Source organism: Carettochelys insculpta, chromosome 14, assembly GCF_033958435.1.
Source record: "Carettochelys insculpta isolate YL-2023 chromosome 14, ASM3395843v1, whole genome shotgun sequence".
Taxonomy (NCBI): Eukaryota; Metazoa; Chordata; order Testudines; family Carettochelyidae; genus Carettochelys; species Carettochelys insculpta.
Window position 1 is genome coordinate 41,796,687 of NC_134150.1, and position 27,022 is coordinate 41,823,708.

General features: G+C 42.8%; 1 protein-coding gene across 1 annotated transcript in view; it reads right to left on the reverse strand.

The window, feature by feature from the left end:
• The window catches only part of GALNS (galactosamine (N-acetyl)-6-sulfatase), a 75,433-nt gene that overhangs the window by 42,862 nt on the left and 5,549 nt on the right, over nt 1-27,022 (reverse strand). The window contains exons 2-9 of the mRNA XM_075008910.1: nt 25,776-25,899; nt 23,819-23,893; nt 18,169-18,271; nt 12,971-13,114; nt 9,866-9,932; nt 9,609-9,736; nt 8,744-8,883; nt 6,908-7,011 (exon numbers count right to left, since the gene is read on the reverse strand). Of these exons, the coding sequence (XP_074865011.1) occupies nt 6,908-7,011; nt 8,744-8,883; nt 9,609-9,736; nt 9,866-9,932; nt 12,971-13,114; nt 18,169-18,271; nt 23,819-23,893; nt 25,776-25,899 (885 nt within the window). The remainder of the gene's footprint in view (nt 1-6,907; nt 7,012-8,743; nt 8,884-9,608; nt 9,737-9,865; nt 9,933-12,970; nt 13,115-18,168; nt 18,272-23,818; nt 23,894-25,775; nt 25,900-27,022) is intronic.

Below are 27,022 nucleotides of genomic sequence, written 5' to 3' on the forward strand. Positions count from 1 at the left end.
TTTTTTCTTTCTAAAAACAGGCTGCATGCTGTGCTTGCACTATTGGGACATATTAGGTGTTTAACATCGCAATATCACTCCTGGATTAAGGTTATTTAATTTCTTAACCTCTTGAATTCATCACCAAACATTGTCAGGAGCATTTAATACTGCAGTAGGATATGAGCAATGCTTCCATTGCTCCTTTGCAAGAGAAACAGAATGAAATGCAATGCCCGTAGGAAGGGCCCTATCCTGGAAGCCTGTATTAATGAAAATAGCCTTTACTCAGTTGCATAATCTGATTAAAATGAGTGGGGTTACCAGCATGTGAAACTGTGTGTGGGATCAGGCCCCTAGTTTTGCTGCACTGAGTAACTTTGGAAGAGGTTAGGACTTCTGTGAGAAGTAAGGATAGGAAGGAATTCAATCACCAGGCCTGAAATATTAAATGGTCCCCCACATAAGGAACACAAGAGGCCAGTATGTACACAAACTCAAAAGATTCTTCTCCTCGTTTGGAGGAGAGAGTGGAGGGAAGAGGCTTGGAATTTTCTCTGCTTTACAAAAGAGAAGGAATTGAAACAGTCCCATCTTTTAGTTTTGTAATATGCACTAGTACTCGGGGAGCCATACAAGCCAAAACAAACCTACCTACACAAAACCAAATCCTGCAGTCCTTACCCAGGCAAGCCTCCCATTGCCTTCCACCCCAACAAGTAAACCAGCCAGTGGTTCACTGCACTTATGTAATGGTGACCCACATGCTACTCCTTCCTTTGCACAAATGGCATACATGCATTTGTGCTGCTGTTCAAACACGACCACACATTCTCTTGGGTTTCTGTCACATGGATGCATGAGGCCCAACGAGCCCCATTCCTGATGGGTGCTAGTATGTTGCTGCAGTTGCTCCTTATGCTCTATTGTCTCCACAATCCTCACAGAAGCAATTCTCAGAGCAACTGACCCAAGCTCATGCTATTGGGCTAAAAAGAGCAGTGCAAACATTCCTGCTGTGATTGGAACCCAGGCTCTAAGGTCCACTCCCTTCAGTGGGCTAGCAGGTCTCTCTCCCCTAGAGCTGGGAGGCTCACCTCTCACTGCAATGTAGACATACCCTTAGACTGTAGGCTCCTTACAGCAACTTTCCTGCCTTGTACGTGTGTTATGTAAAGGGTACGCACACGTGAAGAGGGCACAGACATTAAACAGTAACAATATTATCCCCTTCCAAAGAAGCTATAACATCCATTCCTGACAAAGGTGGACAACTTCACACAGTGTCTCATCTGCTCGCCCCCTCTTATTTACGCTTTGCACGTCACAGGTATTGTGCGGCTGGAGAAATGCCATCAGAAGGATTTGAGAGACTAATAAAGAGGATATTTGGCACATGATATAGTTATTAATGTGCCTGCACTCCGTGTACTCCTGCTGAAGCAGGAATGAACAGGATAGCCAGCATGTAAGACATTCTGTAATTAGGCCTTTCACAGTTTCTAAGGCAAATCCAAAATAAATAAATAAATAAATAAAAAATCACTTTTCATGTTGCTACTCAATCCTGTCACTTAAATCTTTTGGCTAACAGACAGCAAGAAGTAATAGCCAAGCGGAGATGTGTCTCTCTCTAGTCCTAGCTGATTTATACACTGCATTGTGACAGTCCCAGGAGGCTACCACTGACTCCTTGTACCAGCCTTTATTAAACATAACCAGACGTAGATGACTCCCTTTAATCATCCAATTACGAATCTGGTCTCAGACAACATTCTTCCGTGAAGCAGAGAAAACTTCTTAAGGAAATTAAACGCCGGTGCCACAGCCACTTGGATTTATCTGTGCTCTGCAGCACCACAAAGAGGGGAAAAAAAAATAAAAAGGTTAATATTTATACAAACTTTGAAGTATTTTCAGAGATTTTTTAAATTACCATTTTCTCTGTCAACAGCACTCTCATTCTAGCTGTCTCTTCCATGTTTTTCCTTAAGAAAAATAGAAATCCAGAGAGAGTAACAGCCCAGAGAAAATAAATAATATATAAAAGGAGAGTGAGATCAGATATTCCTCATATCAGTAAGGAACAGCTGGCATTACGCACGTAAGAAGGGCTTTCCTCCTCCCTCCCCCTTTTTTTAAAATAAACTCTCAGTGAACACATAACGTCTTTAAGAAAATGAAATCCTTTTGCTGTGGGCCACGTTGCGGGAAGAAATAGTCACTACTGCTGTTATCAGTGCTTTCAAGCTTTAACTCTGAATCAAAGGCGACAATTAATAAAGTCGCCCCCACCAGGGAAGGAAAGGAGGGAAGCTAAATATTTGAAACTGGGTGAACAAATGTCAGGGTGTTTTTAAATAAAATCCTTTTACAGTTATCACAGCGAGCAGACCCGATATCCCTGTCTAATTCAATTTCAATTTGCGCCCCATGGGAGATAGTGAAGAAAAGGTTGCAATGCTGTCTTTGAGTTGATATGTTCTTTTCTCCTTCAGGGAGCAGGAACTGGGGAGGGCAGAGGAGGGGGCACGCAGAGAGAGAGAAGGAGAAGGATTCAAATACCAGCGGAATATGAATTTCTTTCAGCTGGATCCTTCCAGAAGGCAGGCGTGATGCAGGGAATGCTTAAATGTTGACTTGTTCTGAACTCACCTGGAAAACGGAGCGGGGGAGGAAGCTACAAAGGGGGGTTTGCAAGCCAACAAACATGCCAAAACACTTGGCCAAAAGGAACCGAATTTTGATGCCAACACCAGCAGCAGTCTCCCGTGGTATAGCCCTTCACCCTATCCCCAAACTGGTTACCTGCAGTTCTACTGATGTTCCACTTAGAACTGGTCACTTGGTCTCCTTTATAATTTCTACTCAACATTTATTTTATGTGAAATATAGAAATACACCCACTTAAAAAAATAAAAAAGCTGCAAGTCAGTAAGATCATCATCATTAGAACATAATGGCCACACTGGGTCAGACCAGTGTTCATCTAGCCAAGTCATCTCTCTTGCACATGTGGCCAATGCCAGGTTCCTCAGTGGGAACGAACAGAACAAGCAACCACTGACCGATACATCTGCTGCTGTCTACTTCCAGCTTCTGACAAGCAAAGGGTCCAGACACTGAGAGCATGTGGTTGCATCCTTGACCATGTTAGCTAATAGCTACTAAAAATTTTTGAACTGTTATAGTTCTGGCCTTCACAACATTCCCAGGGGCAAAGAGCTCTACAGGGCAACTGTGCACTGTGTAAAGAAATAGTTCCTTCAGTTTATTTTAAACATGCTGCCTATTGATTTCATTGGGTGATCTGTTTTCTGTTATGCAGAGGAATAAATAATACTTCATAACCCTTTGCACCGTTCTGAAGGTGTAGGCCTAACACGGATTCAGAGTGGCATTATGATGCTTTCTGTTTTATCATCTATCCCTTTCTTAATGGTTCCTAACATTCTGCTCACTTTTTGATTGCTGCTCTCCACTGGGTGGATGTTTTCAGAGAATATCAACAATGATGTCTACATCTTTTCTTGAGTGGGAACAGCTAATTTAGATCCCACCATTTTGTATGTATAGCTGGGATTATACTTTCCAGTGTGCAACACTCTGCATTTATCTAATTGCTGACTACCACCAAAGAGACGTGACCCTGCCAGAGAATGACTAAACTGCAGGAGTTTGGGAGGGCTGAGCAGCTGACTGGTGCAGGCAACTGGTAAGAGAGTAAGGAAAGTTTCAGCAGCAGGCTACTGCTTTGAACATGGCTCTGGTCAACAGTAACCAAAAGTTGCCACAATCCAATAGCTGTTTGGTCACCTCAGGGAGACAGGTTGTGGGTTCACACCAATTTCTGGTGGACTAGTGTCCATAGCAAAACCCACCAGCACTTTCTGGCTGGCAAAGCTGGTCAGCAGAGAAACCAACAACTGTATGAGCACTAATCTTGAGCTAACCTCTCACTCCTCCCTCCTGGTCTGGCTGAGAATGTAACAGCTTGCATTGCCACTGCCATGCATTCGTTCTGTGGTGCAGAAAGACCTCATCTTCTTTCTCTATCACTTTTCAGGATTAAGAGTAAGGAGGAATTTCTTGCGGCCAGACTTAGTAGAAAACGGGCAAATAAAAATATGACGTTTGTAGCTTCAACGTATGATACACAAAAAAGGCAAAAAAAACGCAGAAGGGAGCTCTCCATCTACTAGGTCTAGAAAAGGCAATTGCTGAGAAATAACTAAGCACTATAAAAACTATTCAAGCGACTCTAAAACTAGACGGCTACGGCAGAGTTACACTACCCAAAACCTGCAGCAATTCTGTACCTCTGAACAGAAGCACAGAAAGCCTATCATTATTGATTGTGATGTATTTATTTGTAGATATCACCCATGTTAGTGTAACAGCAAGAGACGCCGGTTGCCAATGGGTGGGATTGAACTTGGGACCTCTAATGCTAAATTTCTGAGCCTCTATCACAGGAACAGGGAATATGTAAGCTGAATTCGGCCTGCAAAGCTTAGGGCTGACCCCACCCCTGCCCCAGCAGCCAGTGGGAGCAGCAGGGGCAGCCACCAGCACCCTCATACCCTGCTCCCTACCACTCTCCTACTCCCACCCAGACCCCGCATGCACACCCTTCTCCTGTACCTTTCCACGAAGATCCCTCAACCTGTTCCTGCATCCTCCCTCCCTCCTTCCCAAAGCCCACACTCTCCCTCCTTCCCAGACTCTACACCCTCACCCCCAGCCCACTCCTGCCCTCTCTCAGACCCTGCACCCCCACCCCATACTTCATCCTCCTTCCCTCCCTACCTCCCAGACCCTGCACTCCAAAACAGCTCCCCAGAAGCCTCTCCCACACACTTAACCCCTCATTTTTGGCCATGTCCTAGAGCTGGGGGGCCGGGGTGCACAAAAATCTACTAACCTGAGAAGAGTTAATCTGCCCTGGGCACCTACCCGCCTCTCTGCCACCACAGGCTGGAGCTTGTGCGATTGTCTTTTTGTTTTTCCTGCTTCTCAGTTGGGGGGCCACATTTGAGGGTTTTCTCTCCCCTTCTGACTTGGGAGCCAGTAAAGGGTGTACAGCAGACTCATTCACCTCTTTCTAAGTGGTCTCGGTGCCACCAGAGGAACAGAATATCACACCCAAGAGGTGTGTGGGTTATACCAGTATAAGTACAACACAGAATGATGCAGCAGGTTACAGGCCACAGATGTGAAAAGTGATCTGAGCCGAACATGAGTTGTTGGAGCACAAGGACCTGTGGGTGTGTGTAACCATTTGGTGGCCAGTTTCCTGAAACGGGGCCAAATTTACAATATGCCTGAAGTTCAGCATATACTGAAGTGTTATTAAAGTCAATGGGGGCAGATCTCTTCAGGGAGCTATGATAATTTACACCAGCTCAGGATTTGCCTAGCACTTAAGCATGGGCTTAAAGTTAACCATATACTTCAGAGCTTTTCTAAATAGGGGTAGCTTGCCAAATTGGGGCCTGTGTGTGTGTACCCCTGGCGGTATCAACTGCATTTGTGTGAGCCAACATGTTAACCATACACAAATGGTTGATCACACAAACTTAAGTTAAACTTTCAGCCAGTTTCTAAAACAGTAAGCAACTCACCAAACACTACCACACTGACCTCCAGTTTGTGGCAAACATTTCCTACTATCATATACAATATCTAGCAAAACTGCACGAACAATTACTGCTAAGTTATTGCTAAGAAATTTCCTTGCCCTTGCTCCTAATTATACATGAGAGTTATTTTTCATATCTAATGTACCTGTTCCAATTTATGATGGTTATTGACGTCTGGCCCATTCCTTAGTGTGTAGATAGAAAACAAAATAGTTTCAATTTCATGTTCACATGCACTAGTCCAAGGTTACTTGTACTTGGCTTGCAAGGACTTCATGGGAATGTTTAAATTCAAACAATAAACTGTTTTCATTTCAAATTTTAAAGAATCAAAAACATTCCTATTAGGTTCTGTAAAACCTTTGAAAACGACAAACTCATACCACCCTTGTGCTCTACATTTTAGGTCAAATTTGACACCAGCCCTCTAAATATGCACTACAAATTATCTTTATTCAATTTACTTACAACATTAGAAAGGAATGTACATTAGAAAAATAAATGTTTTATAAGTATTTTGTGATCTTGGGCACAATGTCAAGTTAAGAGAGTATCACTTCATGCTGAGTAAAAGATATCTACAAAGGGATGGGAATGCATATTATTTAACAGAAATCTTACCTCCTGGAGAGCTGATTAGATCTTTCTTTAATGAGTACTGGGACAATTTCCTGCACATGCTGGTATTGTACCAGAGGATTATTTTAGAATGAGCATCATTTTAATCTCTGCGAAGGCAGGAAACAGCAAAATGCTGGTACACAGACCTCTCTGAGTGAAACTGCTACCAACCCACAAAAACCAGGAGTGACAAGCTGAAAATCACTCAGCACTGCATGACATGCAGAAATGCATCCAGGAAGCATGTTCTTCTGCTGTAGCAGGACACACAGTAACAAGAATATTCTTGCGTTCCATTTGATCACAAAAATAATCCACTAAAAATGCTGGGGATAAAGAGGAATGAGCCAACAGAAGTGAGGGGTTAAGCAGACCAAACACACACACACACAAAAAAAATATATCTACTGGCCAAAGTCAAATACCTTCACGTTCACAGAGAATTCGAACATGTGTATTCATGGTATAAAGTTTCAATCATGTAATTAACTGAAATTACTGTATATACATCAATCACTTCGTTATTTAATCAGATCTCAGTTTGTGACATGGTAATTTCATTGAGAATGTGCTAAAAGCCCTGAACCAAAGACCCCTGAAGCCAATGGGACTCTGTGCACTGGACTAGCATTGGATTGGGCCTAAAATTAAGGCCAGATACTTACATGTCCTGCAGGTATATGTCCTGGCCACCAAGCAATAGCTGGCTCCCTCATCCCACCTTCAAAAGTGGTTTGTTTACCACACAGAAAGCGACCATTGCTACCTCCTAGAGAAAAGAAAATTGATAAACACTCGGACGTTTTTCCTGTGGATCCTTGTGAAAGTCTTTTCAGCAGAAGAAAAGATAATTGATTAGTAGACCTGGGAGGTGGTGCTATCAAATGCAATAAAAAGTTTTTGGTTAATTTTGCTTCTTTCACTTATAGGAATCTTAAATGTTTCATGTGAGTGAAAGAGGTAAAAATGGGATGAGTCAACAATGTGACAGAGGTGCAAAGAAGGCCAATATATTTCTGATGTGTATGAAAAATAGTATTGTATCTAAGACATGAGCATTGTCTTGCTTTACACTCAGCACTGGTGAGGCCTCAGCTTGAGCGCTGGGTCCTGTTCTGGGAGCCATACGTTCATAAAGGACTCAAGGGAGTCCAGAGCAGAACAACAAAAATGGTAAAAGGTTTAGAAAACCTGACCTAAGAGGAAAGGTTAAAAAACTGGGTATAGTTAGTCTTGGGAAAAGACTGAGGGGTGATCTGATCTGTCTTCAAATATGTTAGGGATTGTTACAGAGAGAACAAAGATCATTTGTTCTCCATGTCCACTGAATGCAGGACAAGAAATAATGAGCTTCATCTTCAGCAAGGGAGATTAGGCTAGATATTAGGAAAAACCTTCTAACAGAAATAGTTAAGCCCTGGAACACATCATTACGGGAGGCTCTGGAAAACGTATCACTGGAGGTTTTAAAGAACAGGTTAGACAAACACCTTGACAGGGATGCTCTAGGGCAAACCTGGTCCTGCCTCTGCACATGTGGATGCACTAACTGACCTCTACAGCTTCCTTTCAGCCTGACATTTCTAGGATTCTTCGAATATTTCCTCCTGAAATGTGATTTTTCCTTTAAGCGACACATTTCCCTGGTGATAGACAGGATGACAACCAAAGTGAGGTTACACTTTATCTCTCTGGGAAAGCTCTGCTCAGAGATGGCAACTGGTTTCAATATAAGACCCCACCTCTTACAAAGTCTGACAGCTGAACTGAGTGAGGAACAGCCAGGAAAGTCAAGTGTCTAAGGCCACACAGATTCAGTGGCTCAGCTAAGGTTAGAACTTAGGAGCCTCCCACCTTGTGGCCTGTAACCACAAGACCCACCTGACTCCAAATGGGTTGGCAGGGAAAGGGAAATAAATATCTATTTCAGAGAGAGACAAGCTTGAAAAACAAGATTAAAGCCAAGGAGTGTTGCAAAGCTCTGTGTACCAGAGAATGTTTATTCTCCCTGCTATTGCTTCATAGAACTAAACACATTGGGATTCCTGGATCTTTTTGTAACGACCCAGAAAACTCAGATTTGCATTTGATACTGGCCTCTAATTTGTCTTCCTAGTACAAGAGACTTGGCAGTTCCCTGTATGAATATGTCTAGGTTGCAGGCCTCATCAGGAGACCAGAAGGTGGGAGCAAAAATATAGTCGGTAAGCAGCTAATTTACTGCTCTGAAGATTAAAAGAAAAAATATGTATCTATGAGCACTGGGGAACAGTATGGGATGCATGTGTGCTTGTCTAAATATGGGTGTACCCAGGTGAGCAAATAACACAGTCATGGACTGGATACAGAACTCTAGTTTCTAACACTCCTGAATTTTGAGGCTCCTCCTATCTATATAAGGGACCAAAGCAACCACTCAGATGTTGGTCTTCAAACTGTGAGACTGTTTGGATCTGAAGCCTAACTTCACACTACAGCTGTGTTCATGAAAACCCACTTACCATGTTTAGGTGCTGAAATTAGAGCAGCCCCATTATCAGATGTGAAAAACACAAACGTGTTCTCACTGATACCCAGGTTTTGAAGGTACTTTAGGATTTTCCCAATGCTGTCATCAATTTCTCGCACTGCGTCACCATACCTGACATAACAGAGATTACAAATATGCAAGAAAGTAAAGAAAGAAGAATTCAAAAGTACGCAGTATTATAAAACATAAAGCACTCCACTAGAGGACACTAGACTATTGAATTAATATTTGTACTAGAGAGGAAAATAATTCACCTACACATCAGGTACCATAATAAAAGTTTATCAGTGTGATTTGGTCACTTATGTCTCTTTTATATGCGGAAAGGAGCCTCTTCTAGAAATAGTTTTCAAGCGTAAGCAGAGGTCACTTTTGCCATGAGCTGAGGCTAATGAAGTAATTTTGTTTATACAAGCTAGTTTCTAACTGTGATACAAAAAGCAAGGTACGCTGTATCTACAGAGCTACCCTTTCCCCACTGTAAATTGCATTTTCCATGATGTGGAGCCTGTGTGCTGTTTTGATTTACAGGCTTTTAAACTAGGCTCCAGTGAAAATGTTATCAATAGACTAACAAAAGCACCCATTCCACAGAACATTTAGATTTCACCCACATGTGTATCATGCAATCTCTATTTGGTTTACAATAAATTTATTAAAGATCAAACTAGACCGAGTCTTTAAAAAACACTAAAGGAAATTCCATGTCAGTTAGTTGTGTATTTACATGCACAAGCAGTTTTAGCAAATGATCTATGTTCTTTCAGTCCAATAAATAGTGTTGTGTCTTTTTATCATCACAGTAGGCAGCATAAATCACATAAAAGGTGACTTACAACCCTCTCTGGCTAGTGCCCAAGAAATGTTTGGAGGCATAAACAGGAGCATGAGTGGCATCAATAGCCCAGTAGAGAAAGAATGGCTGTTGACTGGCTTGCTGCCTGCTAATGAAGTTGAGAGCTTCCTGTAAATGACAGCAGAAATGAATGTAACAGGAGCATTCTCTGCCACCTAAAACACTCAACCCACAAGTGACAAAAAAGGAATATATACGTTCTTGTGGGTTATAAAGCTGCATCACAACACATAATACCTGTAAGTAGATCTGAGTCAAGTTTGCTTCCCCTGTCTTCAGATCAATTTTGAAATCTTCATAATATCTTAAAATAAAGCAGAACCAGGTGGGGAAAATTAATATCCATGGAACACTGAAAAAAAGGGTTGTTCTCCCCATGACTTATATGGGCAGGTCATTATTACTCAACAAAAGGGAATGCTCACAACTTATGGAACCAACCATTTCTCTTCAGGTACTAAAAAGAAGTTCATTATAGTTTCTCATGGGAGGAGAAAACAGAGAACTCCTATTCAATGAGTAGATCAAAGCTAGTGAGCATGTGCAAGACTGGTGTATCCATAAAATCTCACAATTATTTTCTGTTGGAAACAGACCTGGGGAGAACAGTTGATTAGATATTTAATATAATGCAGCAGTTGAAAAATGAGAAGCAATCTTAAGATGCTGAAATAGAGACAACCCCTTTAAAACTACACATATAACTGCTCCCCTATACGCATAGGGAGACCATACCTCCCTGTCCCATGGGCAGGGAGATATAGGGGGGTAGGGGCAGCTCCTCCTGGTTGCACCAAGCCCCAGGGAGCTGAAAAGGAGGTGGCAGCTGCCAGCGCTCCCTGGGAAGGAGGTGGCAGCCGCTGGCCCTCCCCCAGAGCTCCGGGAAAGCAGCAGCTGCCCACACGGCCCCTGCTTCTCCAAGGCTCAGGGAAGTGACTCCTGCCAGGAGCTGTGCCTGTGCAGCTGCTGGCAGAAAAGGGCAGTGGGGAGACAGCCAGAATGTAGAACAATGAGTCCCTAGTAAAAAATAAGTAGGGATGCCTTTTTGGTGTCCCAGATATGGGACAGATTGTCACCTTATATACGTAGGGCTGTTCACATTGCAGGCAAACATTTTGCAATGAGACTCAAGCCCCTCAGGGATCCTGAAATTGGAAGTTAGGCACATAGTGGTAATTATACCCAGTTTTTGGAACTCTGTAAGTGAATGTTTCGGGGGCAATGTATTAAACTAAGGACTATAATGGACCTGGAAGATGAGGAGTGCAAGGTCAGAAGTGATAGGCGGTCATGATGTAAACATATAAAGAGTTAGCACAAACAGGAAGGAGAGAAATAAAAACGCCTTCAGCATGGGAATGTGATCACCTTCCAATAGTGGGACAGCTGGATGAACACCATGTAGATGATTTAGAGCAGCAATGGCCACTTTGCAAAAGCAACAAGGGGTCCTGTGGCACCTTATAGGCCAACAGAAATGAATGAACATAAGCTTTCGTGGGCAAAGACCCACTTTGTCAGATGCTCACACATCTCTGTTAATCTATAAGGTGCCACAGGACACCTCGTTGCTTTTGCAGATCCAGACTAACACGGCTACCCCTCTGATAATGGCTACTTTGTGGTCCATGAGCACATTTTGGAAATCTACAGTTTGTTGTTGAGTCGCTAACTTGCCACAGTCTTTGGAAGCAACTTCACCCTGGAAGTTAGCAGCATTGCTTGTGAGAAACGCCTGCTGCAATAGGTTGTATTTGAATATGTGAAATGTCTGGAATGTACAGGAATTTTGGGAGCCCCCTGACCCCTTCCTTAAGTGCTCTAGCTTTTGAAATCTTGCAGATTGCACCGAGCACCAGAGCATTCAAGCATTAAAAAGCAAAATGGCAGACAAAAGCCCTTCACTGATACAGTTGTTAAATTCATTTTTTAAGGTTGGTATGAGGATCCCATGATCCCAGAAGGGAACAGCTTAGGAGTTCATACTCAACTCATACAGTGGTTGTAATCTTCAAGGTGCTTTAAAAACATTGTCAACTCCATAAAAGTAGAACAGTATTAATGCTCCCATTTTACAGATAGGAAAACTGAGACACAATGTGAGAACCAGGGTTAGAATTCAGGCATTAGTTTCTTAGTGCTATACTTTAATCATTGGATTGTCTGGGAAAGAATGCTGGAAGATCTAGGAGGCATTGCCCGGGCACAGATGCTCTTGAATCCCTCAGCTGCAAAAACCTCTTCCTCCAATGGTAAGTGTCCCATCTTGACTTCCTCTCTCAGCAGCAAAAATCCTCCTGATCCAAGCAACAAAAGCTCTAAACTTAACAACTGCCTCCTTCACATGCCAAAATCCCCTTGCGCTCTCTCATAGAAGAAATCCTCCTCAGTCTGGCTTAGCATTATTGCAAACAGCCATCTGGGCCTTACACTGCTCAGTGTCAATCATCTCCAGTCTAGAGACAAAAGTCTTGTGCACACAGAATGGGGGTGCGGAGAGAGAGGAAGTACATCCCGTTAGGCTGGTTGCATCACCATGTTCACAATCCTAGTGCTGTCAAATCACTAAGGATGCGTCTATACTACGTTCCCCTTTCGGAAAGGGAATGCAAAAGCAGTTGATTGGAAATGCAAATGAGGTGCTGATTTACATATCATGTGCCTCATTTGTATAATGACAGCCACTCACTGTTCCAGGCATACTGTTTTCAGGAAAAAACCAAACAAACAAGCAAGCAATGTGGACAGGGTGCATTCGACAGAAACCCTGCTTTCAAAAGCACCCTTCTTCCTCATTTTTTTCAGGAAAAAGGGTTCTTTCAAAAATGGGGTTTGTTTTTCTGAAAACAGCACTTCCGGCACAGCAAGTGGCCACCATTAGGCAAATGAGGTGCACAACATGTAAATCAGCTCTTCCTTTGCATTTCCAATCAGTTGTATTTGCATTTCCCTTCCAAAAGGGGAACATACTGTAGACGCCGCCTACATGCGGCAGTGCTGTAGCATGTGCTGAAAGCTCCGCGTTGTACATTTCAGATGATCTCTGAACCACTTCATCCCTGATAACTGTCATTTCCTTCATTCATTTCCAGTAATTCTTGGCATGGTGTGAGGTTTCTGAAGGTTGCTGCCCATCCAAGCCAGCCAAGGTGTTACTATTATGTCTGATCCAGGAGTATTTGCCTGCCTTTCCTAACTGAAGACGGCTTGCTGATTAACATCTGTCTTTTAGTAGACCACAGGACAGCTGAGTGAGACCACAGGGAAAGCAAAGAAAACAAGCTGTCAATAACTTCCACAATATATTTTTTAAATGAGCCATGGCACAAACAACTGAGTTACCTGCCAACCATCTCCCAGTCTCTATAAACAGGGATATTTGGGGTGCCTTTGTTATCATAAGGTCCAAAATGGCAGTTAGGGGAGCCAAACCACTCATCAAATCCATGCTTCAAGGGGTGGAATTGGGGTCTGTGACCCAGGTGCCTAGGAACAAAAGTCAAACGGTTCAGAAGTCCATAGCAAAGGATTAAATAGTAATCTGATCAGAAATGTATAGAAATGACTGCAACAAGGACAATACTCTAGATAGCCAAATAAATCATGATTAGATAATAAAGTGCATTCAGAAGAGAGTATAGAAACCCTTGCCACTATTTCAGTAACACCATGAAATTAATATCCAACTCAGCTTCTCTCTAAACATGTTGATCATCTGTGATGATGATGCTTTGGGTAGAGCTGCCCAGAACACACAGCAAAAATGCATAATTAATTAATTTAGGGCTTGAGTCTCATCTATACCAAGGCTTCCTTACACCAGTAAATAGCATAAAGGGGTCACAAGGTAGGTGTAATTAAAACTTGTTTTATGGCCCTTTATGCTGCCAAAGGGATGTAAAGCGTATGTGATCTCCAAATGTTGCATAACTACCCCTAGCATCCTCCAGAGAGAGAGAAGGTAGGTTCAGGAGTGAAAGTCAGGAAGACTGTGGTACAAATACAACCACGTAAAGTGTGAGGAAATTGAGTAAGTAAAACATTTGTGAAGATCCTACAGTAAACATGTATCACATTACAAATCATTGTGTGCGCGCTGTTCTTAAAATAGGGGTTACAAAAGTCTGGTTTGACGTTATTTATTAAGGATCATCTTGTAGTCACACGCACCATGGCTCCTGAATTACTTTTTTTTTTTTGACCAAATTGGAAAAAATGGCTCTTCTTGCTATTTTGGTTGCCAGCCCCTGGGCTAGGGACACGATTCCTGCCCATCCAGGCTAACAGCCACTGATGGATCTATTCTCCTCATATTTATCTAGCTCTTTTGGAACCCTGTTACAGTCTTGGCCTTCCCAATATCTTCTGGCAAAGAGTTCCACAGGTTGACTGTGTGTTGCGTGAAGAAATATTTTTTATTTGTTTTAAGCCTGTTGCTTATTAATTTCATCTGGTGTCTCACAGTTATTGGGTCACAAGCACTAAATAACACTTCCTAATTTACTTTCTTCACACCAGTCATGATTTCATAGATCTCCATCACGTCCCTCCTTAGCCATCTCTTTTCCAAGCTGAAAACTCCCAGTCTCATTTATCTCTCCTCACACAGAAGACGTTCATTACCCTTAATCAGTTTTGTTGCCCTTTCTGAATCTCTTCCAATTCCAATGTGTCTTTTTGGAGATGAGGCAACCAGATCTGAATAGTAGTCAATATATGGGCATACCATAGATTTATATAGAGGCAATAGGATATTTTCTGTCTTATTATCTATCCCTATCTTAATGATTCCCAATACACTTAGTTTTTCAGAAGGCTATTGCAAGTTGAACGAATCCAAAATGACTCCAAGAGCTCTCTCAGGTGACAACAATTAACTTAGACACTACTATTTTATATGAATAGTTGGGATTATGTTGGCCAATGTCCATTACTTTGCACTAATCAACACTGAACACAATCCGACTGTGGAACTCTGCTGCAGGATGTTACTTAGGCTAAGAGCTTGGCATGATACACAGAGAGACTGAAGATTTATAAGGATAACAATATTCAGAGGCAAGGTAGATAATATATATTTATTGGAGCAACTTCTGTTGGCGAGAGAGAAGCTTTCGAGCTTATACAGAGCTCCTCCTCAGCTCTGGGACAAGTGCTCAGAGTATAACTACCAGGTACAACAGGCAAGGAATTAACACATGGCAAGAGACCAGTTTGAGGAGAAGTGGGTGATTAAACATCTCCACTATCAAAGGGCAAAGGAAGGTTTGTGAGTTCCAGATTGTTACAGTGAACTGTAAATCCAGTGTCTCTATTAAGACCGGGATTTTTGGTGTCTAGTAGAATTAAGAATTTAGAACCCCAGGCTTGTCTTTTGAAAGTATTGTACAGGTTACCTTTTTATTTACTGAGCATCTTCAAGGGCCGCTCTGAGGAAGAATTTCTGGACAAATGCACCATAAAACTAGTGATATGTCAGAAATACATTGATATTTTCATCCTCTGGACAACCAACTCACAAATGAGCTCACATAGAAACAAAGATAAAAGACAAAAACCCAACAGTACCTGTGGCAAACCACTTCTTACAGAACCGTCTCTCCGTATTTACCTCTAAGTATTCATCTCCAAAGGGAACCTGAATGAACACTTCCAAAAGATGAGCCTGGGAGCTTCTACATGCTTAACACCGCTAAGCAGCAGAAAGCACAAGCTCAATGAAGACACTGGATTTATGTCTTATATGCAATAATCTATAACCCACAACCCCTCTTTTTCAGTTGACGTCCCACTTTAACAGCCTCTTACAACATGTGTTAACTCCTTACATAAGAAGGCCCACACTGGGTCAGACCAAAGATCCGTCTAGCCCAGTCTCCTGTCTTCCGACAGAGGCCAATGCCTGATGCCTAGAGGGAGTGAACAGAACAGGGAATCACCAAAGCGATCCCTCTCCTGACATTCATTTCCAGCCTCTGACAAACAGAGGCAAGGGATACCATTCCGACCCATCCTGGCTAATAGCCATTAATGGACCTAACGTCCATGAATTTATCTAGCTCTTTTTTGAACCCTCTTAAAGTCTTGTCATTTACAACATCCCCTAGCAAGGAGTTCCACAGGCCGCCTTATCTATAGTAAACTCCTTCATATCCGATATTCTGTCACCTGGAACTCTCAGATAACTGGCATTTTAACCATAAGTACATTTAAATTACGTTTTCTATAAGTACTGTGTAGTGAAAGTAAATACAAATAAATACAGCAAATACAGTACAGTAACACCCCAAGATACAGTAGGGTTCACGTTCCACAGAACCCTTGTGTACCTCGAAATTTGCATAATGGGTCAGACCTGTGGCAGCACTCAGGGAACAGCTGGCTCCTGCCAGCTCTGTTCTCCTTTAACAGGGGGAATCTCCTCTCCCCTGCATCTTGGCAGCTGCCTGGGGCTGGAGCTTCCAGGGTCCCCCTCCAATCATGCTAATGTGAAATATGTGTATGTCGAATGCACGTATCTTGAGGGTTTACTGTATAAGTTTACAGCATACAATACTAGTTTGTAAGTAAAGTACTCTGCATACATTTTTGTTTGTTTCTTAATATCTAATCTTCTTTTTCTTTAACATTATGTATTTGTAGCTATACCTCTCTATTATCCAGAATATTTGAATATCCCGCAACCTCCCAGTCCCAGGCTGCCAGATATGAAAGAGTTTACTGTATTCCAGCTTGCATTTAACTGCAACACTCTGATCATCTTTCCCAGCGTTGAAGAGTTCTGCAGAAGCTCAAAACCTTCTCTCTCTCACCAAAATAAGTTGGACCAATAAAAGATATTGCCCTCACCCACCTGTCTCTATAATATCCTGGCACCAACATGACTAGAACAACACTGCAAATAATATTCAGTATTGTAACTTACAATACTTACAAAAGAGGGATAAAGGAGCGGTAAAACACCTTATTTAAGGCTTAAACCAGCCATAGAGGTTATGACAAGACTTCAACGGGGTCAGATTATTTCACATCTGCTGGATGCAGTTTCCAAAACCCTCCTCTTAGGCAGCTGATGATGGAAGTTGTCAGAAACCAATATTACAATAGATGGATCATGCATCCTATTCAGGACAGCAATTTTTAGGCTCACAGTGAGACTACATTGTGAGTTAATATTTATTTTGCTTTTTATCACCACCAGAATATTTTCCAGACCTGCTGTTTTCCAGATAACTGTCTGGAACCAATAGATATTTGTGCTGCTTATTTCTTTTCACTCGCTGTATATATTTACATTTATTAGCACTGAATGCATCTCACTGCATTCAGCCCACTGATCCAATTTTTCCTGGCTACTTTGCTGTTTGGATTTGGGCTAATAAATAATTCACCGTCTTAAGTTAGTTTACTTTCCTTTCAATTTCTGTGCTGCTGGAAAATGTGATCACAGTTCAAGTTTGATCCTTCAAATGGGGACCAGAATTAAGGTGGTCAGTTTATGGAATCCATATTATTTAAGGGTTGTATTATGAACAATTACCCTTTTTGTTAAACATGTTGTGTCATGCTGGTATCTATGCAGTTTTGAAGTTGGTTATTTATGCATTTTTTATTATATAGTACTACAGAGAATTGCCAGTCTGGAGACCTAGAAACCCAATGGGACTCAGTCACATAAGTTCTTTACTGAAATTAAAATGGTCTATACCCTCTGGCTTCTCTTTTAACCACTTACAATAGGAATCTCATCAAAGAAGCCTGTTGTATTTGTTTGGCATCCCTCCAGCTGTGTTCCCTCCTACTCTGCACAGGAAACACAGTTGCATTTAGTTGCCAGGTACCTCTCCTGACTGTCATGATTTATTGAAGATTAGGTTCACAAGTTCAGATGTTTCCTTTGTTAAGCTCTGGTCCTGCACACATAAAACTAAAGGGACTTTTGTCAGTGGCCAGTGGGAACAGGATCAAGCCTTTAGTCCTTTTAAAATTCTTGGGAGGTAGTTCACTCAGATCTTTGGTCAATACTCTTTCACTGTCTATTTATTTATCCTTTGCTCTGTTAGATTAGGCCATTACTCTTCTGTGGAGCTTAGTACTAGCATGTTGGCCTTCGTGCTCCTGTATCTTCATTTCTATCCTACTATTGGCTACTCAAAGGCAGCAGCATCATCCAGAGTTTAGAAGTCAGACTTATCTGTAGAAGATTGATGGTATGGAGCAGGGGCCAAAGACAAAAATTGTAGAGCAAGGGGCATGCTCCAACTGAACATCTCTGTGATTTTTGATGAAAATAGGCACAGTGTGGTGCTGAGGGAAAGCACAAAGGTTTGAGTGTGAGACAGAGTGAGTGTATGTGAGTGAGAGAGAGAGAAATGACAGCACTCTACCTTGACAATTAACCACAGCAGGTGGGATGCTCCTGACCAGAATTGAAATGACAGACATTTGAGCTTCAAAACAGTTCATCCAACCTCTGTTTTTCAGTTTCACCCTGTAACTAAAATACACATGTAACGCAAGAAATCCTATGACATGTTTACCATTTGCCAATGATCTTATTGACGTATCCGGCCTTCTTCAGTAATTCTGGAAGCAGTAGCTCAGAATCTGAGATTCCCCCTACTATTTCCTGTGGTGTGTAGGCTGTAGAAAACAAGAACATGGCTTTTAACTCTTCATTAAGGTTAGCAAGCAGGTCATGAAAGTTTATGCACAATCATCCCTAGAAGCATATTTGACTAGACCAAAAATTAGGCTAGTTCCAATACCAGAATTTAGGATTCAAATTCTCCAACCCACCAGGTTCTGATTCAGAAAACTCAGTCCCAAGGGAAGGAAGCCCATCACGAAGTTCCAACTCATGGCCAACATTCAGAGGGGCTGCACGCAGCCTTTGTTGGCTGGAGGGACTGTGTGCATGTGAGAGCAAACTGGGGTTATCTGGTTTAAACTCTTGCTGAATTGCTTGAATTGAGCATCTTTTCATGAATAAAGGATTCATTAAAGGAAAAATGGACCTGGTTAAAGCGCAATGAATGATCCAAAATATGCAAACACTTCGTAGTCCTCTCACTCCTGACAGCGCAGAGACACACAAGTTCTCCCACCGATGGGCAGGGTGGAGCAATAGGACTGCGCTGAGAGAGTACGTGGTCTCATAAAGCACCTGTAATTTTAGAACTAGATATCAACTAGACCAACCCAAAGACATTTTAAGCAGGCACTGGGAGGAGAACTCTCCTGGACATGCAGCATTGTGTTATGTAGTTGCACTGGCTTGGTTTACCTCTGTAAGACTAAAACGGGGTGCTCATCCCCTACACCTGTTGAACGGGTGAAAAATAGCAAGAAGTCTTGTGGCACCTTATAGACTAACAGATATTTTGGAGCATAAGCTTTCGTGGGCAAAGACCCGAGCTGATGCTCCAAAATATCTGTTAGTCTATAAGGTGCCACAAGACTTCTTGCTGTTCTGGAAGACACAGACTAACACGGCTCCCTCTCCGATACTGGTTAAGAATAGTAACAGAGAGGTAGCCATGTTACTCTGTACTTCAACAAAACGAAACAGCAGACATGTAGCACTCTAAAGACTAACAAAATGATTTATTCGGTGATGAGCTTTCGTGGGACAGACCCACTTCCTCAGACCATCTTTAAAGTGCTACATTTCTGCTGTTTTGTTTTGTTGGGTAAGTTAACCTTATAGAGAACTAGGAAAAGAAACAGGGCCTTCTAAAGCTGGGGTGGGGGGATGGGCTAATAGAGAGAGGAAGTTGGTGGGAGGAGAAGGGCTGCAGTGACGATCTCAGCAGACACTCCCTAGAGAGGAGGACAGTTGATGAGAGACAAGCAGATGTCTAGGACGGAGTAAGCCCTGGGATCCTGACTCAGAATACACACTCTGGCAAGACCCCAAAAATGGGTGAGGTACCCACAGGGAGTTCAAGGGGAGGGCAGCGGGGCTTAGGGAAGAATGGCAGGAAAGAGCCCAGGGCATCGGCAATATGATGGAGCTTAAACAGTCCTCTTTTGCTGGGAATAGGGTCCCAGGGCTGGAACCTGGAGAGGTGGGCAGGTCTAGATTCCCCTACTGGCCACTGGGGAAGTGGCACTGACTGGTCAGCAGAGCACAAGGCTGCCTGAAATAGTTTGTTCAGTGGGACTTTGGCACTTGGAAAGGGAAGGAAAATAGTGATCTGGCTGCAGGGCTGAATCATAAAGAGGGAGCAACGCGAGCCCAGAGAGAGAGAGAAAGAGCGAGGATGGGGGCATGGGACAAGCAAACAACGGAAGGGATGTAAGACCTTTCACGATCTAGTCCCCAAGTGAGCCCAAGAAAGCAACCCACAGTGAGTAGTCAATTCCCTGACAACTGGTGAAGAATCCAGGCATGACAATTGCCCCAATGCAAGGGGGCAGCGAGGGAAGTTAGTTAAGAGGAATGGAGCCATGGCATACAGAAATCTTTTTTTTAAGTTTCGATGGACACGAGTGTTTCCACTACTATTTTAGAGGGGGAAGAAAAGCAACCAATGAGGATCCAGATACTGCTAACACAGGTCTTGAAGACCTAACAGAGACAGCGGGAGGCGTAGAATCATAGCTGGCTGAACAGTGACAATATTTATTTAGGATGGTGCAAGAAGAAAGGAGAGGAGACCACACAGTCTGGGGCTCTAATCCAAAATACTAAGTCTATACAGCAGCTTTACTGCAAAATAAATTATTCCAGAATAGCTTATTTTGAAATAGCCCCTATTCCCTGTCTACACAGCCCCTATTTTGAAACATCTATTTCAAATCTATCTGGTTATCCACTATTCCTTGTGCAACCAGGCTTACCAAGATTGAAATAAGGCACCCGTTATTTTGAAGTTATTTCAAAATAGCAGTTCCATTGTGCAGACACCCACAAAAGCTTTTTTGAAAGAGTGGCTGCTATTTCGAAATAACTGTGCTGTGTACACACAATCCTAATGTCCAACCTAAACCTCCCATGCTGCAATTTAAGCCCTCTGACTCTTATTCTATTTTCAGAGATTAAAGAGAATATTTTTTCTTCCTCCTCCTTGTAATAACCTTTTAGATATTTGAAAGCTGTTATGTCTCTTCCAAATTAAACAATCTGATTATTTCAAACTTCCCTTATTGGTCCTGTTTTCTAGACCTTTAATTGTTTTTGATGCTCTTCGTGGGACCTTCTCCAATTTGTCCACATTTTTCCTGAAATATGTCACCCAGGACTGGACACAATACTCCAGATGAGGCCTAATCAGAGCAGAGAAGAATTTCTTCTTGTATCTATCTTATAACACGCCTGCTAATGCATCTCAGAATTTGCTTTTTTTTTTTTTTGGCAATAATATCACACTATTGACTCATATTCAGCTTGTGGTCCACTATGACCCCTAGATCTCTTTCAGCAGCACTCCGTCCTAGGTAGTCATTCCCCAATTTGTTGGTGTGCAATGGATTGTCCCTTCCTAGGTGAAGTGTTCTGCATTTGTCCTCACTGAACTTCATCATATTTACCTCAGACCAGTTCTCCAGTTGGTCTAGGTCATTTCGATTTATAATCCTAAACTCCAAAAGACATGCAGCCCCTCCCAGCTTGGTGTCATCCACACACTTTACAAGTGTACTTTCTAGGCCATTATCTAAAAGGTTGATGAAGATATTGGACAGAACCAGTCTCAAAACTGACCCCTGTGGAAGCTCACTCATTATACCCTTCCAGCATGACCGTCAACCACTGGTAACTACTCTCTGGGAATGGTTATCCAATCAGGTATGCACCCCCACTTTAGCAGCTCCATCTAGGTTGTATTTCCCTAGTTAGTTAATGAGAAGGACCTGTGAGACTGTGTCAAATGCCTTACTTACATGACAGAGTCCTTCTTATGGTGCATATGGGGCAGTGCTATGTTACTTGGCATCAGCAGCCATGGCAACAGAGTTGTACGTAAAGTCCCAGTATCAATATCCATAGCTTTGTTAAACCCCACATCAGGCAAGTGACAGCAGACAGGAGCACAGTATTCCGCCGATGAACAGATTATGAGACAACTGTACTTTAAGACTTGATGATTTTTACTGGGTTGGTGAACGCTGATCATAGAACATATCACCAATTAGGGTATCTAACCTTCTTTTTGACAGCCTGCCCTGAGGCTGGCACTCATGGTCATGAGTCACTTCTGGCAGCATAAACAGTTCTGCTGAAGAAACTCAAGTTAGAGCCAACGGCCCATAATGTAGTCACAGTGCTGGTAGGGAAGGCAGATGGGGTTGTGATAGCGGAAGGTGGGAAGGAAGAAAAAGTTCCACAAAGATGGAACTGAATGAAAGTGCAGTGGTCCCCAAACTTTTTGGTAACACGGCACACTTCAATCAGACAAACAATTCCACAGCACACCCACTTTTTCCAGCCGAATCAGTTGCTCATAAACATCACATTTACTATGGTTGCAGTTTTGCTAGAGAGGTTTGCAACACGTAAGTGCATACAACAAGCTAAGCAGTGATCAAATGTGTTCATGTTTCAAATCCACCACAGAATACACCATTTTAGATAGAGAGCACAGAGACACTTTCAAAATCTGCTCAATGCCATGCTAGGGATGTTGAGTAACTGAGTAAGCACTGAAAGCAGCTTCCCTTTCCGCCAGCCTGTTAGAGCCAGGACATGATAATAAACCACATCCCAGCTCCAACAGCTTGTTCAGGCCAGGAAGCAGCATTTCAGCTGCCTCCCAGTGCAAAGAGCCACCATGGGGGGGAAAACTGACAACATTTCACAGCACACTAGGACACTTCTCATGGCACACTGGTTGAAAACCGCTCTGATAGTGGGGAAAAATAGAGACTAGACAGTACACATTGGAACTCAGACGTTGAGGGAAAGGGTGCAGGCAGACTCTGGTGAGCAAGAAGAGTAGCTACAAGCTAAGATGGTAGCTGCAAAGTGAGTCTTGCAAGTGGTTATGCAAGACTTAGTGTTTCAAAGGAAAAGTACTGAGACATACTGGAGGAGAAGGGTTAACTGCATCTCAGGGTGGGTGATTTGGAGGAAGAGAGAGATGACCCACAATCTTAGCTCTGGCAGTTACAAGATAAAAGACATCCGCATCCCCAGGGATTACAGTCTTGAAGGGGAGGGTATGTAATGGGGTGTCCTTCCTACATAAGCCCTGAACAGGTTAAAAAACAGCCAATTAACCCTATAGAGAGAACTAGGAAGAGAGCCAGGGATTGCCAAGGTCTACTGGCTGAAGAAGCCTTGCAAGAAAAGGTTGTTGGGCACAGGTCTCTGGGCTGGAACCCAGAGTAGTGGGGAGGCCTGGCTTCCCTTATCAGACTCTGGAAAAATGGCCCTTCTGGCCACTGGATCTGAAAACTGACCGAGTCATGAAGAGAGAGCAATCTGAGCCCAGAGAGAGGGAGAGAGAGACTACAGGGTTAGCAACTGAAGAGGGGATGTTAGACCAGTCAAGAGCTAATCCTCAGGTGAGCTACAAGGATGCACTCCAGCAGCGAGTAGCGAACCCCACAAGACTGGATTTTAATCTAGAACTTTAACTGGTTTTTAACCTAGGATGTTAAAGACAACATCCTATGTCACTTTTCTTCTTTCACTTAGGCCATGTCTACACTTAGGAAAAACTCTGAAATGGCCATGCTAATGGCCAAATCGGACCCTGCAAACATTGAAATCCCCTCATCCCTATCCTAAGTGCCAAGGCTGGCAGCATGCTAACAAGGCGCTGAATATTCATTTCAGCGCCTCATTAGTATTCTCTGCTTTGCTATCAGCATGGCCATTTTGAAGTTTTTCCTAAGTGTAATGTAGCCTTAATGTTAATTAACCCACCCAAAGAAACAACATCTCGGCCAGCGTAAGCAGATAAATGTCTTAACTTAGGTCTTTTCACCCGTGTGAACATTTAGCAGCCTTCCATTTTCAGCATCATGCATAGGAAGCAATAGCCTCAAACCTGTTCTTATTAACTGATGTGAAGCTACACGCCAATGCCTTGGTTCCACTCCGAAAATATACCTCTTTGAAAACCCACGAAGGGAGAGCAGAGAACCACATGCCAATATTCAGCCTTGCCTGATGTCAAGCGAAAAGGCAAAGCAGAAAGGAAGACAGGACATTTCTAGGAAAAGCAGCACTGATGCTCGCACCATTTCTTGCATGCGCATTGGTGGTATAGAACCCATTCCTGATGGGGAGACGTCCTGTCAACAGCGCTGCCCGTGCTGCAGACAAAACAAAAACAAAACACATAAACAGGATGTCTTATTTTCTTTATAGTTCTCTGTTTTACATGGCCCTGTTTTGGCTGACGAAATCACGATGACTGGAGCTCATATAGAATGTACGCTTTCCTGACAATAGCAATAATCTACCCAAAGGATATGAAAGTGATGTGCACACTTGGGCAGATTCTGATATCAGCCACACTAGTGTAAATTCCAAGTGACACCACAGATGTTTAATGGAGTTATTCCAGTTCCACTGGGATTGGAATCCAGCCTCTGTGTGCAGAAAGCCGTTTACTCACTACTGAAGTCACCAGCTCCAGATAGGAAACAAACAGCCATTCAGTCCAAGTAACCTCAAACAGTATTTTTGGGGCGAGTGTGACACCTCAATCCTGCTCAGATACATAAATTCGCTAACCTTAAATGAACAAAGGCAAAGTGTTCAGCTCTAGCATGACAGACATCATGGCTACGTCTACACGTGCAGCCAACATCGAAATAGCTTATTTCGATGTTGCGACATCAAAATAGTCTATTTCGATGAATAACGTCTACACGTCCTCCAGGGCCGGCAACGTCGATGTTCAACTTCGACGTTGCTCAGCCCAACATCGAAATAGGCGCAGCGAGGGAACGTCTACACGTCAAAGTAGCACACATTGAAATAGGGATGCCAGGCACAGCTGCAGACAGGGTCACAGGGCGGACTCAACAGCCAGCCGCTCCCTTAAAGGGCCCCTCCCAGACACAGTTGCGCTAAACAACACAAGATACACAGAGCTGACAACTGGTTGCAGACCCTGTGCCTGCAGCATAGATCCCCAGCTGCCGCAGAAGCAGCCAGAAGCCCTGGGCTAAGGGCTGCTGCCCACGGTGACCATAGAGCCCCGCAGGGGCTGGAGAGAGAGCATCTCTCAACCCCCCAGCTGATGGCCGCCATGGAGGACCCAGCAATTTCAATGTTGCGGGACGCGGATCGTCTACACGGTCCCTACTTCGACGTTGAACGTCGAAGTAGGGCGCTATTCCTATCTCCTCATGAGGTTAGCGACTTCGACGTCTCGCCGCCTAACGTCGAAGTTGGTGCCGCTACTTCGAAGTAGCGTGCACGTGTAGACGCAGCTCAAGTCTCCTATTCAGGAAAGTACTTAACCAGATGTTTAACTTTTAAGCATCTTCTTAAGTCCCACTGAAGTCAGTAGAACTTAAGTAAGTGTTTTAGTGCTTTCCTAAATAGGGCGGGACTTAAACATATAGTTAATTTTTTTTCTGAATGGAGGCCCCAGAAAGTCCTTTGTTCTCCTTTATATTTTAGCTGCCAATAAGACTTCTAGAACCAGAAACTGTGACAAAAACGTAAAATCTACATTTACTTTGTCCCTTTCCACCTTTGAAGTATTTTAATGGTTAACAATGATAACAATAGACTGGAACCTGCAGTTGCTCCACGAATGGAAGTTCCAAAGACAATAGAAATTCTGCTTATAGAACAGAATTAAGCCCACTCTGTGCTTCCTTCCTGTCGGATTTATTCAATGAAGAGTTAGATACTGTTTTGTCTGATTGCCCCAAAGAGGGAAGAGATGAAGTAACTTAGCTCTGGACACCTGAAGGCTAAAACAAAATTAAAATATCCTTCAAATGAAGTATTTTGATAACTAAAATACTGTTTTGAATGAACAGGAGATTGTAGTTTTTCCTCAAAAAAAAAAAAATAGCAAGGAAGCAAAGTGCAAGATCAAAGTTCCAAAACCCAAGACTGCCTTAACGATAATCTCTGGTTGGGTTGCTGGTTTGTGTAAGATGCTGGCACACGTCCTGGTCTCTTCAGAAGGTGACAGTTGTATATGGTAGTTTACAAGTGTAGTTTACTTACATGGAGAGCACAGAGGGTTAGCAGTGTAGAAATCTGGGAAAAGTGTTCCTTCTGAAGCCATCTGGTCTAAGTTAGGGGTTTCTTTAGAGGGCTCTCCAAATACTCCCAAATCACCCCAGCCCATCTGCAGAAAGAATATATCAAAAAGACATAGGAATAATTACAGTTTTCTATAAACTACTGTACTACCTTTTGAATCTCATTAGCATTTTTATAAGCTCTTGTATAGTGTTCATTGCTGTAATATCAGAGTACTTCACATACATTAAATGAATATATCCTCACAACCCTGCTGTGGAGTAGGGAAATGTTACCGTCACTATTTACAGAGGGGAACTGAGGCACAGAAAGAGATTGTAGGAAGGGAAGTTTAGGTGGAACACTAGGAAAAAACTTCTTGTTAGGGTGGTTAAGCACTAGTGTAAATTGCCCAGGGAGGTTGTGAAATTTTCATCATCGGAGATATTTAAGAGTAGGATAGATCGAGGTGCACAAAGTGAGGGATAGGCCCCCTCAGGGGGATAGGAAATTTTGTAAGGTGGGGGCACAGCATGATCGGCTGCTGAGTCTCAGGCTCATCCACCTCATTTAAAATGTTGAAATATGTTAATGTTTCTATGTCTGTGTATTCCCAGTTTTTTACACTCTACATACGTATTTTCTTACACATGCCGAAAGAAGGTTATTTTTCATACGAACATAACCAAAATTTCAATCGGTTTAGATTACATTAGACAGATTGGGGAGGCCCTGCTAATTGCAGGGATGAAAAGTGAAGCCTGATATAAAAAGTTAGCTCACCCCTGGGTTAGATACACACTTGTGAGGGATGGTCTTGAAATGGTGCTTGGTCCTGCTATGACTGCAAGCGACTGGACTTGATGACCTCTTGAAGTTCCTACTAGTTCAGTTATGTTATGATTAAGTGATTTGCCCAACATCACAAAAGAAATCCATTGAAAACTGGATGAAACCCAGATCTCTTCATTCCCAGCCAAATGTTCTAACTGAGTTTATCCATTGCAGCCCTACACCCCCTCATACTGGGACTGCATGGGGAAGGTCTAAGTCGAAAAGCAGGGTTGCCTAATAATGGATGACACTGAGGAGTATGTTGCAAAGTTAAGCTCAGAGGAGAAGTACACCATTATCACACTATCTGTATCTCTCAGTTTGCAGAATGATGGCATTTCCCACAACTTTTTGTCCTAAGCCAATGTAACCATACAGTTCTCACTCAGGTGCCT